This window comes from Paramormyrops kingsleyae, chromosome 17 (genome assembly GCF_048594095.1).
Source record: "Paramormyrops kingsleyae isolate MSU_618 chromosome 17, PKINGS_0.4, whole genome shotgun sequence".
Lineage (NCBI taxonomy): Eukaryota > Metazoa > Chordata > Actinopteri > Osteoglossiformes > Mormyridae > Paramormyrops > Paramormyrops kingsleyae.
Window position 1 is genome coordinate 9395429 of NC_132813.1, and position 20437 is coordinate 9415865.

At 42.6% G+C, this 20437-nt stretch overlaps 1 protein-coding gene across 2 annotated transcripts; it reads left to right on the plus strand.

The window, feature by feature from the left end:
- Window positions 1-1918: 1918 nt before the first annotated feature.
- Window positions 1919-18170, plus strand: gpr184 (G protein-coupled receptor 184). 2 transcript variants are annotated; one of them, XM_072701497.1, is made up of 7 exons: window positions 1919-2187; window positions 4485-8247; window positions 8341-9352; window positions 10621-10727; window positions 11638-11748; window positions 13053-13152; window positions 16953-18170. In XM_072701497.1, the coding sequence occupies exon 7, from the start codon at window positions 17010-17012 to the stop codon at window positions 17979-17981; it is 972 nt and encodes a 323-aa protein (XP_072557598.1). In that variant the 5' UTR covers window positions 1919-2187; window positions 4485-8247; window positions 8341-9352; window positions 10621-10727; window positions 11638-11748; window positions 13053-13152; window positions 16953-17009; the 3' UTR covers window positions 17982-18170. The 2 variants fall into 2 exon arrangements, with proteins under 2 accessions (XP_072557598.1, XP_023669447.1); XM_023813679.2 differs by lacking the exons at window positions 1919-2187; window positions 4485-8247; window positions 8341-9352; window positions 10621-10727; window positions 11638-11748 and adding an exon at window positions 11963-12039.
- Window positions 18171-20437: the final 2267 nt, after the last annotated feature.

Below are 20437 nucleotides of genomic sequence, written 5' to 3' on the forward strand. Positions count from 1 at the left end.
AGCAGATGAAGCCCTAACCCTAACCAGGCTCAGAGGGGGAGCCCATCCTCCAGGGGGCAGCAGAGGGAGCCCAAACCCTAACCAGGCTCAGAGGGGGAGCCCATCCTCCAGGGGGCAGCAGAGGAAGCCCTAACCCTAACCAGGCTCAGAGGGGGAGACCATCCTCCAGGGGGCAGCAGAGGAAGCCCTAACCCTAACCAGACTCAGAGGGGGAGCCCATCCTCCAGGGGGCAGCAGGGAGAGTCAAATCGGAGAGATGGCTAAGTGCCAAGTCACACTGTCTTATACACCTTTGGGACTACCAACAGTTTCTCTCTAGGACCTCCTTCATGATGGGGAACTCTAGAGTAGGGAATACTCCACCCCTTATCAAGATCACACTGTGCATGGAGGTAAAACTGTTTGTTGTTACGGTAGGGCATGGCAAGGCGAGGGGAAGGACGATCCACACAGTGACTCCAACGAAAAGGGGTTTATTCACAAACAGCACAGAACTCAAAGGGGAAAACAGAAAATAAAGGGACCACAGGGGGTCAAAAGCAAATCAGGATTATTAGCAACTAACTAAAGGAATTACAAAGAAAACAAATGAGGGGGGTCCCTGATTATGCTGGGCTCCATGACAGCCTGCGCATAGATCCACTACTGACAGGCAGGCAGACGGGCGGTTCAGCAGGCCGACGGGCGGCTCAGCAGGCAGACGGGCGGCTCAGCAGGCAGACGGGCGGTTCTACAGACAGACGGGCGGTTCTGCAGACAGACGGGCGGTTCTGCAGACAGACGGGCGGTTCTGCAGACAGACGGGCGGTTCAGCAGGCAGACGGGCGGTTCAGCAGGCAGACGGGCGGTTCAGCAGGCAGACGGGCAGATGAGGTGCCTTGGGTAGATGGCGAGGGGGTGGGGTAGCACAGGCAGAAACGCAGGGAGGCCGCTGGGCAGGCTGGGGGCTCCCTTGTATCAGGACCTCTAACTCGGTCATCCTGGAAGGGGGGAGAGTAAATGGAAAGTGTGTCAGCAAGAGCAGAGCAGGAGGGAGGCAATGCAAGCTAATTAACCTAAACTTAAACATTGACTGAGCCTGAATCCTGCACATTTGCTAGAAGATGTTTGCTACATGTAATAGTAGGAGCTACTGTAAAATTCGGATATATTTTGATCCCGCAAGACCTTGGAAATAGAAATACACATCTGGCAAGCTATGGGAAAGTGTGTGCAAATATGTATCAGTTAGTGCCAAAGCAAATTACTCCAACACACACACACACACACACACACACACACACACACACACACAACTTGAACTTGTAAATGTGAGAGATGTTAAAATACAGAAAGTTAACACATTTTGTCACGCAACTGTCAGAGGGAACCAGCAGTGACATAGACATAGGAAGTCACCGGGGGGGATCACAAACACACCACAATAGCGGAACACTGCACGAGAGCGTGACACACTTACAGGCTCTGATCTCACTAGATATCACAGACATTATTCGCACAAGTATTTACACTGCATACAGTCCCGTGAAAACCATTTATGTAACATCTGGTACGTTCCATGAAGAAGCAGCGATTGAAATATTTTGCATGGCATTTCACAGCAGAACTCAGAGCATTCGACATGTTTGTCTCTTAGTGGATATAACAAGATTAAAGCAAGCTGGATATTTCTCGCATTTTTGTTTGGTCATAGGTCATGTAACGGAGTGTGCCCGAGCGGAGAAGCGGGTCAGCACCGAATGATGGACAGATGCACAGTGGTCTTCAAACAAAAACATTTCCTTTATTAATTTCCTTTTTACGTTACCAGCAGGACACAACGCAGCATACCCATACCTCCGCTCCCTGCAGAGGCAAAAATCTCTCGACTGAGCCGCGCAGGACACATTTAAAATATTAGGCAATACCATTGATCGCTCCCTAATCAATCAGCTGTCAAACGCATACCTTACCATTTTCCACATTTTGCCAGCACAGTATACCTTCCCGACCCACTGTATTACAGCATAAAACATCAAGTAACACAACATTAATTTAATAACAAAATACCATACTTCACCCCCCTGCTCTAATGAGCTCTCCCACCGTAACGCGCGACCCGAGCACAGAAAAACTTCTCCCGACCGTCATTCCGGTTTCCTGGAGCACACCTGTAAGACCAATCCCAGCAACCCGCCACAAACATCGGTAAGTTATTATAAATGAACGCATGCCCTAACATCGCCTATTCATAACTAGCGGGGAAACCGCTAATTTACAGGGACAGACGTATTGCGCTCTGTCACAGGTCATAAACCACACATAATGAAAAGTGAACCAAAGTGACGCTAATTCAGCACTTCTTAATATCACTGCTACACGGTAGGTATGCGCGTATCCCCGATATCGCGCTACCTGGATTTTTTCCAAAGCCGTGATACTACCCGAGCATGGGGCTGCAGTGCACTGCGTGTCTTGTGTTGCTCGTCATTGTTTTATGTGTTGCTTTTTCTGGAAACACAAATAATTGTGATGTAGTTTACACCTTCCCCTTCAAGACGAACTGAAAATTTTCCCGAAGATGCAGCAGCAAAGCGATCAGTTTTTAAAGTGAAAATTTCAGTCACGGAAACACGTCTGCAATTTCTTAAGATAAGTTATGAGAAGCATAATTCTTTAATGAGTCGATTTTTTATGATCTTATTTCAATGTCTGGCAAGTTTCATCCAATTTTATGGATTAGCAGTCCTGATTTTGGGTTTGCAAGATAATCATAATGGGTAATGACTGGAGGCCTGGCCGCCATCTTATTTCTCGTTTTATGTGATTGAATATTAATTATTTTGATTAATTAAATAAATTTTATTTAATTAATATGAAAAATGCTCTTGCCTTCTTCATCTTTTTACAAGCTTTCCATTGATACCAAATTTATTAAGATAGGACAAGAAATAAGAAAGTTACAAGCAGTTAAGAGTGCATTTGTTTTCGGGTCACAGATTTTCTATTGTTTTAATGGTGATTCTTGACAGAAATTGCGAGCAATATTACTGTTTTTAAAATTCGATAACTTTCTTATTTTATGTCACAGAATAATGGTCTTTACATCATTGGAAATGTCTCTTCAAGGTCTTTCCAATGACATAAAGAAAATGTCATTTTATTCCTTTTAAAAATTTTAGTCACATCCCTATACACGGGTCTTTGTTTCATGGGGATTTTTTCATTATACATTATTTATTACATCTGCAATGATTGTGAAATTACAAAGCAGTGTTATTCAAATGCTTTTAACCAATATGGATCATAAACAGCTTTTAACTCCTCTTTCAAAATAATTGACAATATACAGTATGTTCTGACTCACTCTTATTCTCTATATTTTATCTTTCATTCATTTCATTATTATGTTTATGTATTACACTTCAAAGGCTATTTAACACCCCTTCACTGCAGAGGACTCCTGGTCATATTAATTTTGTATGCAAATGGAGATTTATCTGTTGCATTTGCCCTGCATTCAGACTGCAAAATTGAGGAAGATCTGTGTCATCTTGCTTTTACCCAGAAGTAAATGGCTTCAAACCCTGTTTAGACCGTGTCAGGAGCATTTTTGAGTGTAGGGCTCAGCTGTCAGATTGATTTGCTGTCTATTTTCAGGGTTCACAGTGCTAGATAGCCAATGTCTTGTTCCTGGCTTCATGGATTAGGGATATTTCTCAATATGCACACCGTACTTGTATTCTTGCAATCCCGTTCTACGTCATCTTCCATTCCTGAAGAGCAGCTCCAATACTCAACAGAAATCCCCGGATGTCATTCTTGTCCTGTCCTGTCGGCTGCACCCTCGCCAAACAAGACCAGTCCCATGATTCATTGTGTCCCATCTTCGTTCTTGGGAGGCAAGTTAGCGAGACCGCTCTTGGCAAAAGCACAAATACGATATCTGCATTTTTGATATTGTGAAACACACTTGGTTAGTTGTTCCACAGCTCCCCGGTGAAGCAAGTTTTACAAACCCAGAGTTAAACAGATCAGAATTAACATCACCCAGGAAATTTAATTTCCCCAGCTCCCAGTATCGCCACTGGGATAAAAATCGAAGAGGCTGGATATTGTACCTAAAAAAATATAAGCGAAATTGCTCATCCCAACTATGTAGTGAATGAGTGGCTCTGAAATATTACATTTTTGATGAAACAGCGGCACAGATATATGTTTTTGATGAAAGGATGGGACATATGGTTGTTTTAATCCTAAAACCTACACTTAAACCTGTTCCGAGAAGGTTAGGCGTGCAGCTTAAATTACCATGGCAATATACCCTGTTTAAAAACTTGGCTGCGATTCGTAGTGCCAAAACCACAGAAGCAAGCTTCAACACACCTCACTAAGCCGGTAGACCTGCTGAATGGTTGGAGTCTTGTTTTTTTTGTATTTGTTTTCAAAATTAAGAGAAGCCAGATAGCCATCCATCCATTTTCTGAAACTTCTTTCCTGTTCAGGGTTGCATGGGGTCCAGAGGCCATCCTGGAGGCTACAGGCACAAGGCGGGGAGCAACCAATTGCAGGACACATCTTATTTACCACTCACACACACCCATGTACGGTAAACATATCCTTATGGGGACCGCTCATTCATTTAAATGGGAAAAATGCTAACGCTAACTATGACAACCTTAACCCCCACCCAGCCTTAATCATAACCATAAGAAACCTAACAAAATACAAGAGTTTTTGCATTTTTAGTTTTTTCATAGCAGTCACCAATTTTTATAAAATATAGTTTTCCCTTATGGGGACCAGGAAAAAAAAAATAAGGGAAAAAAAACTAATATTTATCACCTTATGGGGACATTGTGTCCCCATAAGGATAGGTAAACCTGCTCACACACACACACACACACCTATGGACAATTTGGTAACTCCAGTTAGCCTCAGCATGTTTTTAAACTGGGGGTTTTTGGGGGGGCGGGGGCGGAGAACTGCAGGAAACTCCATGATGACACAAGAACAAACAAACTCCGCACACACGGAACCCCAGCAGAGACTTGAAAGCTGGTCACAGAGGTGTGAGGTGGAGGTGCAAACCACTGCACCACCATGCCCCCCCCCCTCCCCCAGATAGCCATAACTGGGCTAATTACTTTGTTAGTTAAATGACATCAGCTGGGTCGTTCAACCGAGGCTCCTCAGCAAAGGGTATTAGATTTTTCCTGTGAATTTGGTTTCCTTTCTTAAAGGGACCTTTGCTACAATTCTTAGATTGATGGCTGTAATTAAGGGCCCCACACAATATCTTCTGTCAGCCCACTGAATCTATCCGTCGCATCTACTGTTCAGTGGAAAGCATTGTGTGTGAAATAACCGTGAGGTAAGTTTTTCCGCTCTATGCAATGGGCAAGTTTGTGGGTGCGTGTTATCTCACAAACTGAAAGCAAAGAAGACTGTAAACAAGCGAATTGGAGTTCCTACATCCTCACAGCCATGTGGTTTATACAGATACATGTTAGACGTCATGAATAGCTTGTTTGTGATGTGTGCTGTTATTTCTGTCTATATAAAACCTCTTGCTTTTTGGCTGCATACACCTCACTTCCTGTTTCTTATTTGTCACTGTTTTATAAATCTGTTAAAGTCGTCAGTCTGTAGTTAAAATACTATACATGTAAGCATATTTTTTGTCATCATAGCTGCTAACTGCACCTGAAGACAAATGTAAGAGTTTTAGGGCTGAAAAACATTTTTCTGCGGTTTTAGTCTGATCTTTCTGGGATACCGTGCAGTTATCTTTGCAGAATTAACAAAAGTTAAAAGAGATTACGTGCAGTTTCACAGAATGGCTGTTGATGAAAATAAGAATAAGAATACAACAAAAAATTGAGTCCACTCCATATATTTTTTTTAAGAATTTGCATCATTAAATCTTAGTTACAGTTTTTCTCGATTGCTAAAACACTATAACCAATCTTTTGAACAAAAATTTCAAAACCATAATGCTATTTTTCAAAAAGCACACCCATTTCCCTGAACTATAAACACTATTCCCCTGCTTTAACACATGAGTCAGATTTGGTGAACTGTTACTGCAAAACTCTACACACAAATCCCTACATTTTTCAGTGCTTACACCATGTGGTCAGTTAGAAAGCACTAGCATTCAATAATGTTAACTTAAGTCAGCAGAGTTTAAGCTCAGTTAGCACACAATTAACCAAGTGGAAACACTAGGAGTCAAAATTTATCACACACCAATCAGAAACTTTAATGGATAGATAAAAGGGCCAAAGTCAGCTCATTCAGGTTTGAAACAATGGATCCAAAGAGATGCAAAGGAGGAGGTCGAGGAAGAGGAGTAGAAGGAGGTCCAGGACATCAGGGAGGACGAGGTGGAGGAGGAGGTGGAGGAACATAATTGGCCATCAGGCTATTGTAAATGTCCCTAGTCAGCGTGGAGGGAATGTCACTATGCGTGCAGCCATCAGCCAATGAGGGGGACTCCACCGCCATGCCATTCTAGGACCCTATAACACTATGCTTCTCCTTGCTTTTCTTGATGGTCTAAGACAGCATATGTTCCAGCTGGACTACAGGGAACCAGCACAGCCAGAGCAGCCTCACTACGTTGTTGTAGTGAGGCTGGATAACGTCAGCTTCCATCGCGCTGCTCTGGTTCATGACTGGTTTACCAATAACCCAAGGTTTTCTAACATCTTTCTGCCTGCATACTCTCCCTTTCTAAACCCGATAGAGGAGTTATTTTCGGCATGGCGGTGGAAAGTGTACGACACAACCTTATGTCCGTGTTCACCTCCTCCAGGCCATGGAAGAAGCCTGCCTAGACATATCAGTAGATGCATGCCAGGGGTGGATCAGGCATGCATGAGGATTTTACCCCCGCTGCCTGGCTAGGGCCAATATAGCCTGTGATGTGGATGAGATTCTCTGGCCTGACCCAGACCAAAGACAGGATGCTGAGGTGGAATAATGTTTTTGGTGAGTGTTGTACTGTATAGTACATGAATAAAAATGTGTCACTGTATATACATTGGTTGCGTCTTTTGTGTTCATCATGTGAAAAGATTTTTGAGGGGAAGAACCACAAGCAACATAACTTGCCAGTTTTGGCAATATTGTTTTTAATTTATTGCACCAATGTGTAAGACTATGTTGTAGTGTGTGTGTTTTTGAGGCCTTGTGTGTGATGTCTGTGAGCAAAGTTTGGTTTTTCAGCAACAGTGAATGGTTTTGAGTGTAGAGCTTCATTTTGACCTGAAAATACGATGTTTGGGAAAGACATTATGGATTTGTGTTTACTGTTTTGAGAATACGAGGCATAGTTTCAAGAAGTGTGTTTAAGCAACCGAGAAAAACTGTAAGCGTGATTCTGCTGGGAGGAGGCTATGCTAGGCAGAAGACTGCTTTCAGGCTCCAAATATCTAAGACCGCAGTGCACAAGAAGAATGTGAAGCAGGAAACACTGAGCATGACCAAAAACCACCCAGGTTGAGGGCAGAAGCAACTTTCTAATGCCAGAGATCTCATAAAGCAAGGAAGAAGCCCTTCATTAATGAGATATAGGGAAGAACCAGGTTGTAGTTTACAAAAAAATGTATAGTTTACACAGAAGCACACCTATAAATTGAGAAATGAGTGAAACATTTCTGGGCTGTGTGGACACAGAAATATGATATTTCAAATCATATGTAGTCCTAAATCAGATATGTAGCCGATTCATGGCCATGTGATAAATAAATGCATGGGCTGAGCTTTTCTTGTTGTTGGTGTCGTAAATGACTTGTACAAAATCATACCAGAGTGGGCATTTGTGCCGTTTTGGAGAACAGATGCATTTACATTATATAGATACAGGCTACTGTATCTATAAATGTGAACTGTCAAGAAAGGCAATACCGATCTGAGCAGAAAATCGGAATTGAACAATGAGGCTTGTAATGTGAAAGTAGACCGAGTATAAATTAAATCTGGAATGATTCAGTTATGATATGTATGCAAACGGCATTGTAGTGGTTATGAAAGTAGACTGGTACAACGCATTGCCGCACCAACCACACGACAAAGCACCTTGGGATTCCGGTTGGCGACCCCCCCCAGGCCAACACAGGGTCCAGTCCCACTCTCCGGAAATAGCCATCTATCTGCCACAGCCAGGTGTTACGTGGGCGTCTCCTCGACCTGGTCCAGCCCTTTGGGTCCTCAGCAATGAGGATCCTGCAAGCCGGATCGACCTTAGAGTAGGTAATGCAGGTAATGTGCCTCATTTGGGTCATCAGAGCCATGATAGGTGCTTCCGAGGTACTGTAAACGAACCTCTCAATGTGGTCAACACTCTCTCCGCAGACAGACACATTGCTGATGAAAAGGTCAGAAAAAAAAAAGGCCTGGATCTCAGCTTTTATCCAGGACACTTGCAAGCCCAGACTCTTGCTCAGTCTCTCAAGAGCCCTAATCGGAGCCTTCATTGACTCCGCATCGTCTGCAAAGTCAAGATCAGTCACGATCCAAAGTCAAGATCCAGCATCAGCCCATGAGGATGTGATTGATCTCCTTCACTGCGCCACCAGTACTGGAGTGCCAAGTCACATGATGTGGCTCAGGAACCAGCTGGAAGCAGGATCCGGAGACCCACAGCCCCTAACCCTTCACAAAGTCAAGGAACGTGCAGCCACTTTCACCATGGTTGCCAGACCTGTGGGGATGTCTCCCTCGCGGGATATTACTCACCACAGTCAGAGCATACGCTGAGACAACACACAAGACACCCAGAGAGTGCCTTAGCTTGAGCCTCATAACACGCTCGTTGAAAGGAGTGACATCGAACACCATCTGGAGGAGCTGATCCACCACAGCAACAGCTGCTCCCTGAGTATGGCAGCCAGCAGGGCAAGCAGACCAATAATAGGTAAGCTGAGGTTTGGCCACTCCCCGAACTGTGTACCTCAGAGAGTGCTGCCATTGAAACATAGAGTTCACAAAGCTCCTCCGACAGCAGAGAAAAATGGTCATCGTGTCAGAGAGACAAGACGTTCCACATGCTCCACGCATATGCCACATCAGATGAGGACTGAGGTGCTGCTGTGCAGCGGGTGCTGCCTCAGTGCCACACCAATCGCGATCCCCAACAGGCCCGACTCCATTGGCTCTCCAGTGGTTTCGACTCTTCTGGGGCTGAGGCTCCTGAGGGCTTTCCCACATCCCCTTCATGAGACATGCAGCCGTTCTGTGGGCGGCTGCAGCAGAGCTACTCCTGCAGAGAGCAGAAAACGGTCCAGGCTCCAAATTTTTCCCTGTAAGTTGGAGGACCACTTGCAGGGGTGGGTGCAATTTAACATCACACCCAGGACCACTTACTGTAAGTGATCGTACGTCATAAATTTCTTGCAAATCCGAAATCATATTTGTAAATGTGTAACTGCCTGTAGGCAAACATTTTGCAAGTACACTTCTACTGTGACATTTATGGCAATAGATTCGCACATTCAGGTCGCACTGCTCGTCGCACTCTGTGTTTACAGATTCCCATTTTAAGATAATGGTGCGGGCAGTTTGAAGTCCTTCTATGTTTTCTCCATGTTTGCTTTGATTTCCTCTGGGTTTGTCAGTGTCCTTGCATGGTCCAAAGGCATGCAGAGTAAACTGGTGCCTTATAGTGTGAGGCTATGGACTGGCTTCTCATCCAGGGTTCCTTCCTATGTTTCTTCAGATGGGATCCATACTCACTCAACCCTGTACCAGTCATGATCGATGGATGATAGGGCGGTAAAGATGCATAGATGCATCGCGATGAATCAGTTATTAAGCATTAATCATTCTGCATTTACAGAACGACAGAATCAGTTATCGATTTCTGGAGGTAGCATCCTCCTTTATGAAACTTCTACTTTTGGGTTGCATGCTCACCTGCTGCAGGTACATGAGCAAAGTAGAAGCACCGGCGTGCCAATTTGCCAAACGTATGATGATGCGACGGCTCTTTAAAATTTATAAAAGAAGCGCTACTTTGTGCTATGAGGCTTTTGGGACACTCGCCCTTGTTTTGCAGTGATGTAATGGTTAAGAATCCTTACGCTACAATGCATTAGGGAAATGCCTTTCTTTTATAAACACTAGCTAAGGAAGTAATGTCAAAATTTTGAGGTAACTAACTAGCTAACTAAGTAAAAAGTAATGTTAACCTCAAAGATGCATGATATATCAGTTACCATATTGGTATTGGCAGGGGCGTTGATAGAGATTTTGGGCCCCATGAAAGCATATCATATTAGGCCCCCCAGTCCAAACCAATCCAGTTATTTTCCTAATTTTGTAGGGCCCCTGTCACTCAGGGGCCCTTGGAATCGTCCTAGCTTTCCTCCCCCTTACGGCGCCCCTGGGTATTGGCTAGGGCTGGCTATTGCCAGCAACCTCACGATACGATACATATCACGATACATTCTGAATAATGCCTAAATAACACAAGTATTCTAAACAGCTTAACGGATCGTTTATTATTTTTTTTATTTATCATTTTGAGGTCCAGTGTTGAGATGGAGGGGGGATCACATATATAATGCATGATTTACAAAACACCGCTTAGGATTAATATATCTCATTACATAACTTAAAGTTTCTCTCTTACAGTTTTTATTTGGAGGACCTCTAACCTCCGTTAAAATGGTTTATTCTAAACTCCCGCTCCGGCTTGCAGACGCTCACTTCCAGACGCGCAAGTAAAGCGACGACATGCGGTGAGCGGAAAAGTGCGGTACGCTTTCAATTTGTATGAGACTTAACTTATTGAAAACCTTAATACTGTAATTAATAAATGGCTGTGTGAAATGGTGGAATGTAATGGTCTCATGTTGATTAAGTTTCATAAAGATTATCTTATTCGAGCTTGGTTAGTTAACAGCATAACACAAATAGCAAGGCTTATAACGCAGCGGTACATACAGCGTTTGTGTCAGTCACGATTCTCATCCCACTGTGTTTGCTGTTAGGGCGGAAGAAAGAGTAAAAAGCCCATCTAAAAACGGGGCAGATCGATCTGGCATTTATTTAGAAAACGCCATAAAGTGAGTTACTGAGGTAGCCTAATTTAACGCACCTAAACTACCATATTAGTACAAATGAGTAACAGTTCACTTTATATATTGTACGTATAACAGCAATAGTTTACGGGAAAAAACTAACTGTACACATGACCACTGAATCGCCTTATAAGGCGACGTGACGCCACACCTCTGACCCCGATATACCCGTTCCCCCCTCAATGTTAATATAAAACCCACGCTCCTGGCTGGCACCCTGCGGCTGCATTGCGCACTGCACTTTCACAACTTCCGTTGCACCACTAGATTGCCTGCCAAATAAAAGTTCTGGCCGTGTCAGTACAGCACGTGCCAATCATGGCCAATATTGCTGGCCGATATTTAAACTTAATCCATACTGAAAGTTACCAGCACCAGAGCTAAAGACACAACTACTATGAAAATGGAGATGTTTGTATTGGAAAATCAAACATTTTCCACAGTGGGAGGATGAGGGATATCTGCTCATTCATCACTTAAAAGAGGTTTCAAAGCACGAGCGAGCAACACGTTTATAGTTCATTATTACATCTGGCCAACAGGTAAACTTTTTTTTTTTTCCCCACAGGATACAAATCCATGTAATGTCATTCCACTAATTTGCATCACCAAGTTTCACCGTCAGCAAATTTCCAGATCAATGCACCACTAGATATTCTAGGTTTAAGTGGCCGATCAGGTAACTACTGTTATGTTTTTTATTCTATATAATTCAGTAGTTTTTAACTTTTAACACTATCTCACTGTCCCTGTTTAACAATAACAAAAATGAATGATCTGAGATTCCACTTTATATTCAATTAATAGTGTGTAATCTTGTTCCCAAGGTCTTATTTGTGATTTTTTTTTTCCAGAGAAGTTATAAATGTTTCTTCAATTTGCTGAATCATGGTTTAAATGAAAGATTTGCGATATATCAAACCATTCTCTAAGTACTTCGAATCACCAGCTGGATATTCTGCTGCTCTAGGTGAGATTCTGTTGAACCTCCCTACCCCAGCCCCAGAGCAGCAGAAAACTAATTTTGTCAATTCATTAATATTAAAAACATTTCAGTATCACAGGGCATCTGGCTAGCTAGCTAACCAGTTACCTAGCCAATTAGCTAGCTCGTGTCTGCGTCCCAGGAAAAGTACTGAAATATCAGAATGAGTGTAATGTCACAAAATACAACCAGAATTATTTCTTCTTTTTGTCGTTTGTGCCTTAGGCGATCACCAATGTTGCCTATAGGGTGGTCCTGTCATGCCCCGATCGTCCGCTCCTCTCATGTGCCACGCCCCCTCGTTAACCTCATGTGGAATCCCAGTGTTTTACAGCTGTTTCTGATTGTTGTCATTAGTTCATTGTATTTAGTCCGCGTTTCCGTTTGTTTCCCCAGTCCGGTCATTGATGTTGTAACGTTGCGTGCTTTGTGCTGCCATTAAACCCCGTGTTCCTGATCCCTGGATTCCTGCCTTGTTTGGCTGCGCTCCGGGCGCGTACGATCCATAACAGGTCCTGCCCAGCCTAACCCAATTTATTCCACAGAAGGAAAACAAAATTAGGAATTTTTGTCAGCATATATATCAATCATAAATTCTAAATGAACGAGGAAGTTAGAAGCTCAGTGGTAGGTTTCTTAGGAGACGAGTTGTTGAAATGCCCTTGATCTTAGGTAAAACGTGCCCACAAAGCTGTAACTCCGGATTTCACCACTACCACGTTACAAGTCTAAGCATTTTTCATTTACAAAAGGAACTGCATTCTAACACATTTTTTTAAAGTACAACATTTAATCTCGAACGTTTAACCAGGAAATCTTATTGTCAAGCAACATAAGATGTAAAACAAAGAAAACACACATTTGTCTGTAGGTCTGGTCTTATGATACATGCCTTGAAGGCATGGTCTTGTGAATCTGGTTTTACTTTCATTTTATCTTTCGCATTGCACATGTGGTTTGTTACAGAACGCTTTAATTGTTTCTGATAACGCTTTCAGGCTCCGTATGTGTGGTCTGGATTATTTGCATTTTACACAGCTTTGGGGATCAACTGAAGTTCATACAAGAAGGTGACTCTCTTCCAAACACAACTTACAGGTACAGAGAAAGCATCACTGACTTTTGATTTATTTTAAAGAATCTTTATAAAGATTAATTTACACTCTCCATACTAGATGGTCACGGATTAGATATTTTGAGAGATTAGATTATATATCGTATTATATATAGAGGTTATATTTCGTTATCAGTATAACTATAAATTATGAAGTTGGTATATACTAGCAAAACTGCGCTGCTACTTTTTTTTCTCGCTTGTCGATCCTCCTGTTACATCTTCCACGTGGTTTTCTGAATCCGCAGTTGTATTAAATGCAAATTTTAATCCATCTTCTAGTTACAGCTCCAGTTGAGGAGTTTTTATTAAGTTATCGACAGATTTTCAAAAGATGACTGTTAAAGATGTCTGTTAAAGAGAATGATAGTCCCAGTTTGGACCTCCGAACGATTTCGAAAGACATTTTATTAGGCAAATTCAAATTAAAACTAAAAAGTAAAATTAAAAAAAGAAATATTAAATTCTGCTATCTGGTCAACAGAACGAAAAGTCTCTCATGTAGGTTTGTGACACTAACTGCATATACCAATGTTTGAGTAATGGGCTTCTTCTATAGCTATATATAACTTTAGAGACCACAGGCCAGATAGTCTAAAAACACACTTCTCTACTTTCAATGAGAACAGTTTCTGTTTGATTATTCCTGATTTTCATTTGCATCCTACATTTCTTTTCATATCTTTGCTATTTTTCTGGGGCAACTAAATACAAATGAGATTATTTTTAATAACTGGAACACGTTTTTTTACAGACATACGTAACGTAGTTATTTCAAAACATGTTTAGTACATTTACAGGAAAACTGGATATATTGTATACAGTAAAGTGGACTCGCTATAATGGATGAGGTCCGCTGGTCCCGGCCGTGCGCCTTTAAGAACATGTAGGAAAAGCATCGGATATAGCGGACTTTATTATAACGAGCAAACAATTTGGTGCCCAGGGCCGCTTTTAGCTGTAGTTTTGTTCGGCTGAAATGGACATGCAGGGTCCGCCTACAAGGTGCGTGGCGTGCCGGTGATATCCAGCGCAGATACTGTACGTAGGCGGGATTATAATAGTCACGCATCTGGTCAGGTAAAGTTGGGTTACTACATATGTACAATATAATAATCTATAACACAAGTGTGTCTGCTGAGGTGTGGCATGAGTAAATGGTGTCCTGTAGTTGTGTTCTGGCCAAACAGCAACTCTGGATATAGCGGACTTTGGACATAACTGTTTTGCCAGGTCCCTTGAAGTCCGTTATAACGGGATTTTACTGTATCATTGAAATTATGCCCTTTTAAAATAGAAAAATATGAATTTGATTGTCTGAATTTGTTCCTTTTCCTGCTGTGCAAAATTCCACCAAGCACAAGAAAAGGAAGTGGTCCAACATTTTAGTGAGTAACTCAAAATCCCCCTAAGAGTACAGATATATATATATTGGATTCCAGCAGTTAGTATCTGAAAGTTGCAAGTTTTCAGATGAAGTGCATAGTTACTATGTCTACACTACATATTTAGGATCTACGTACGTCATCAGAAATGTACACACCCAGTACGAACGTAATTGATAACGAGATAGAAAGTTGAGCATTCAAACAAGTAACCATAAAGGAGTCAATCTGAAAGCAGAAAACCGAGATCTAAGAAATGGTTGTCAAGACAACCAGAAGCAATATGTGGTGATTGTGAGGAACAAAAACAGCTGTGACTGATGGCTGAGTATATAGAATAACGTCTCTTAATAATATTAATAATAATAATAATAATAAAAATAATAATAATAGAATTGCTTTTTATGGGTATTTGGGTATTTTCAGTACCATGCTTAAATAAGTTAAATAAACTGTTTATTTTTTGAGGATTACTTAAGTAAAATTGTGGTGTAATTACAATATATGAAGGTGACTAGTGAGAAAAAAAAATTAAAAATTAATTTCATATAACCCTTGCCGACTCATTACCATGTCCCCTAACCCTGCTGACGATGCATTGGTTGGGGGGGATGGCTGTCAGCAAGCATGCACGGTGGTGATAATCATCGTTTTATTGGACAGCACAGTCTGTTCATGGCCCGGCCTCTACGTCAGCTCCTTGCATGCTTCATGTCGAAAAACCACAGACCGGAAACTTGCAGGAAGAGAGGCCTGCGCAGATGCACACTCACACTCTTGTTAATCTGTCTAGAAAGACAAGCACCTGACTGTCTGACTGTGAAAGTCACTTTGGAAATTCCACCTAGAAACTGAAAATACATGAAATATAATAATTATACGTACACACACAATTATTATACATCATGTTAAGGAATTGAAGCGAGGATGTAGAACTGTGTGGGGCAGTTTGAGCTGGGGGGGCGGGGGGTAGGGGGGTAGGTCCCCAACCTTCAGAAATATTTAAAATAACGTGAACACATTATATGCCTGTACACATTTCGTGACGCTAACAAATAATTAAAATGTGTACAGTAGACTGGCACCACATATTGAAAATATCAACCTGTTATGACTTAGTAACATAATGAAAGTTTACAATGGTGGGAGTTGCTCAATTAATATTTACCAACTTGGAGGAGCCATGGAGAAATTTCTAGCTGCTAGTAGTGTTAAAAGAAATGTGATCGCAGAGCGAACAGAAACACAAAATATGACGACGTACTGAATACTGAGTTGCGTCTGTGTGTGTGTGTATGTGTATGTGTGTGTGTGTGTGGGGAGGGGGGGGGAGGGGCATAGTGATCAGGGGAAATATATTAACCCTAGGAGGACCTTATCGAAAAAGTTTTTGCCCAGCTGTAGGCTAATGTAAGTGTACTAAGTATGTTTACGGTAGGTTAGGCTAGGCTGTGATTTTTGTTAGGTTAGGTGTACTGTATTAAAATGCATTTTCACCTTACGATATTTTCGGCTTACTATACTGTACGTTTATCGGAATGTAACTCCATCGTAACCCAGGGAGCCTCTGTACTACACTATGGCTGGGTTGCACCAACATGGTTTAACCTTTAAACTGGATTAAATCGAGATTTATCTACTAATCCTGTTGCACCAAACTTTACACCTAATTATTTAGCTTTAGCAGCTGCTGACTTAACCTCAGGCACAGTTGTCCCTCTTTCTCCTACCTCTCACTTTTTGTTTTCATTTCAGTTGTACCCTGTTCCATTGCTTTTTTTGGTAGCCATTTGCCTTTTCCTGCTAATTAGCATGGGACTCCTTCATGAGGCCTGCAGCATTGCATCACTTCAAACACAACATGCTCTGACATAGCTGATGATTTTTCATTGACTGATACTTCTGTTTTTATCTATTGTATTTCTTGTTTGTCCAAAATAGTCCTTACCCAACCCAATGAATTAATAATATCTTTGAAATATCAACCAAGAAGAATCATTGAAAATCCAGAAGCATTATCATAATAACATAATGTATGCAAAATATGTATGTTTATAATAACAATATATATGAATTATTCCATGTTGGTTTATGGAAAGTTAGAAACCCAACAGTTTCTGAGCCTGTGAAGTAACATAAGTAGGAACTCTAAGGCAGCATTTCCCAACCCAGTCCTTGGGGACCGCCAGACAGTTCACATTTTTGCTCCCTCCCAGCTCCCTGCCAAGCAGTCCACATTTTTGCACCCCTACTGGGAGCTGGGAGGAAGCGAAAATGTGGACTGTCTGTGGGTCCCTGAGGACTGGATTGGGAAACACTATTCTAAGTTAATGCATGGAAAAATCGCAACAAATCATTTTCCCTATTTCTTGTAAAACATCTGTTCTTGCTTTTTCCAGGGGGCTGAATCCTTCCATTCCACGCTCATTGTACATCTGTTACAGTGATACCCCATTATGAACAACACCACCAACAATACCTGTGTTGACATATCAAATAACCCCACCTGTAATCTGCTAATGGCCATATACATTGTGGCCTTTGTGGTGGGTGTAGTGCTCAACTTCATCACTTTGGGGCCCATCGTGCAGCAGGTACGCAGCCACAATGTTCTGGGGATCTACTTGTTGAACGTTGCCATTTCGGACCTGCTTTACATCTTCACCATGCCCCTGTGGATCAATTACTATTACAATAATCATCGCTGGGAAATGGGCCCGAGGGCTTGTCAGCTAGCTGGTTTCTTCTTCTACTCTAACATGTATATCAGCACATACCTGCTGTGCTGCATCTCCGTGGACCGCTGTCTCACCATCACCTACCCTCTGCAGGCCAGGGCATTTCGGAGCCCGAGGTATGCCTGGACAGTCTGCGGCTCTGTCATCCTAGTTGTCATGATCATACATGCCTTGATGCTTGCTCTGGACAAAAAAAACACTCCCCTCGATGTTAACTCCCGCTGTTACGAACACCTCCCCATGCCTTTGGAAGTGGCTCGCATGAACCTCATTCGAGCAAGTCTAGGCTTCCTTGTGCCACTTTTGGTGTTGGCCTCATGCTACTGGCAGATCTTTGGCAAGGTGCATCGCAGCGAAAGTTTGGACAAGCAAAGCAAACGCAAGGTCCAGCTTCTGTCCATGGGTGTGATTATCATCTTCTCTGTCTGCTTTGCTCCATACCACCTGCTGCTCATAGCGCGGTCCATGACCAACTTGTGGATGAATACGGAAATGTATTGTGCTTTTGAGCAACATCTCTACTCCTACTTCTCTGGTGCATTGGCCATATCCAGCCTCAATAGCGTGATGGACCCTGTGCTCTACGTGCTCGTGAGCAATGGGGTCAGGGAGGAACTGAGGGTATATTTTATTCGAGGAAAGAGTAAGGGCACCTTCAAGTCGCAGGCCACAATTGAAACGAAAACTTAACTCTACTGAGGATGGACCAACCTCAACTCTCACTTGACAGAGAGAGTGAGAGCTTGTGATGTAAACAAAAGGTAAACTTATCTGAATGTGTGGGATGCCAGTTTCTGAATGATCTGGAATATGGCAAGTATTTGTAAATTGTACCGATGTATAGTGCTTGTGTTAAATAAACAATTTTTAATTCAGGAACATGTTGCATTTAACAGTCTGACATTGAAACATATTACTTCATATTATTTTTGTCTTTATTAACACATGGTAAGCAATAAAATATACACTCACCTAAAGGATTATTAGGAACACCTGTTCAATTTCTCATTAATGCAAATATCTAATCAACCAATCACATGGCAGTTGCTTCAATGCATTTAGGGGTGTGGTCCTGGTCAAGACAATCTCCTGAACTCCAAACTGAATGTCAGAATGGGAAAGAAAGGTGATTTAAGCAATTTTGAGCGTGGCATGGTTGTTGGTGCCAGATGGGCCGGTCTGAGTATTTCACAATCTGCTCAGTTACTGGGATTTTCACGCACAACCATTTCTAGGGTTTACAAAGAATGGTGTGCAAAGGGAAAAACATCCAGTATGCGGCAGTCCTGTGGGCGAAAATGCTTTGTTGATGCTAGAGGTCAGAGGAGAATGGGCCGACTGATTCAAGCTGATAGAAGAGCAACTTTGACTGAAATAACCGCTCGTTACAACCGAGGTATGCAGCAAAGCATTTGTGAAGCCACAACACGCACAACTTTGAGGCGGATGGGCTACAACAGCAGAAGACCCCACCGGGTACCACTCATCTCCACTACAAATAGGAAAAAGAGGCTACAATTTGCACGAGCTCACCAAAATTGGACAGTTGAAGACTGGAAAAATGTTGCCTGGTCTGATGAGTCTCGATTTCTGTTGAGACATTCAAATGGTAGAGTCAGAATTTGGCATAAACAGAATGAGAACATGGATCCATCATGCCTTGTTACCACTGTGCAGGCTGGTGGTGCTGGTGTAATGGTGTGGGGGATGTTTTCTTGGCACACTTTAGGCCCCTTAGTGCCAATTGGGCATCGTTTAAATGCCACGGCCTACCTGAGCATTGTTTCTGACCATGTCCATCCCTTTATGACCACCATGTACCCATCCTCTGATGGCTACTTCCAGCAGGATAATGCACCATGTCACAAAGCTCGAATGATTTCAAATTGGTTTCTTGAACATGACAATGAGTTCACTGTACTAAAATGGCCCCCACAGTCACCAGATCTCAACCCAATAGAGCATCTTTGGGATGTGGTGGAACGGGAGCTTCGTGCCCTGGATGTGCATCCCACAAATCTCCATCAACTGCAAGATGCTATCCTATGAATATGGGCCAACATTTCTAAAGAATGCTTTCAGCACCTTGTTGAATCAATGCCAGGTAGAATTAAGGCAGTTCTGAAGGCGAAAGGGGGTCAAACACCATATTTGTATGGTGTTCCTAATAATCCTTTAGGTGAGTGTATGTAAAATCTGTAGATGTTTTCTTTATGTCAAGAACTTTGATATATCATGGAACAAATCACCTACTGAAAGAAGCCCACATTGACGCTCTTCTGCCATTTGAAGAATGACACCTTGGTTCTTCTGTAGCTTGGCGGAAAAAGGTTTGGTGTGTGATAAAAGTACCACAGAACATCCTGGAAAAAAGACGAAGTGCAGCACATCACAGGAGCACCATACCTACAGCAGAGTCTGGCGGATGTGGCGTCCTTCCATGGAGACACACCTCTGCCTCTGGCCCTAGAGGACTTGTGAGGACAGATCGGATATTACCGGACTCTGACAGATTATTAAAAGCCTGCTGTCCCCTGCCAGAAAATCAAAATTAGCATGACAATGACCCGAAGCACAGATCCAAGGCCACAGCGGGGTGACAGAAAAAGAGACGTCCAGAGAAACCATAAAGGCTGTAAACACAGATAGTCAGACAGCATCACAGAACAAAAGCCATGCGGCGATCAGTCTTGTATGCATGCAGGGAGGTTTTTCATGTGTGTAATAGCCTTGGCCCTCAGGGACGGATACCCAAATTCCTGTCGAGGGCCCTCGAGTGTTGATGATCTAGAACTCAGAATGAGAGGATTATAAGTAAGTCTGCCACCCTATCTGGTCCCATTTTGTTTTCCTGCTCCTGACTGTTAATTGCCTCTGCAGCTGCTTTCCACTCGGGTCGCCCACAGCCTGCTTCACAGCCACTTAGCCGCAGACTCTGCTGTGGCTCTGATCTCTAATTTGCTTCGGCTGGCATTCATGCTGAATGAGCTGTACGTAAGCTAAAGACCGTAGCCTTTTTAATAGGAGATAAATAAGTCGATATAGGGATCTGTTGTGACAGTTTGCCCGCTGAAAATCTAAGGTGACTAATGGCGGCACCTTTCTCCAACCCCACAACATTTGTGATGTTGCTATTCTGCAGACAA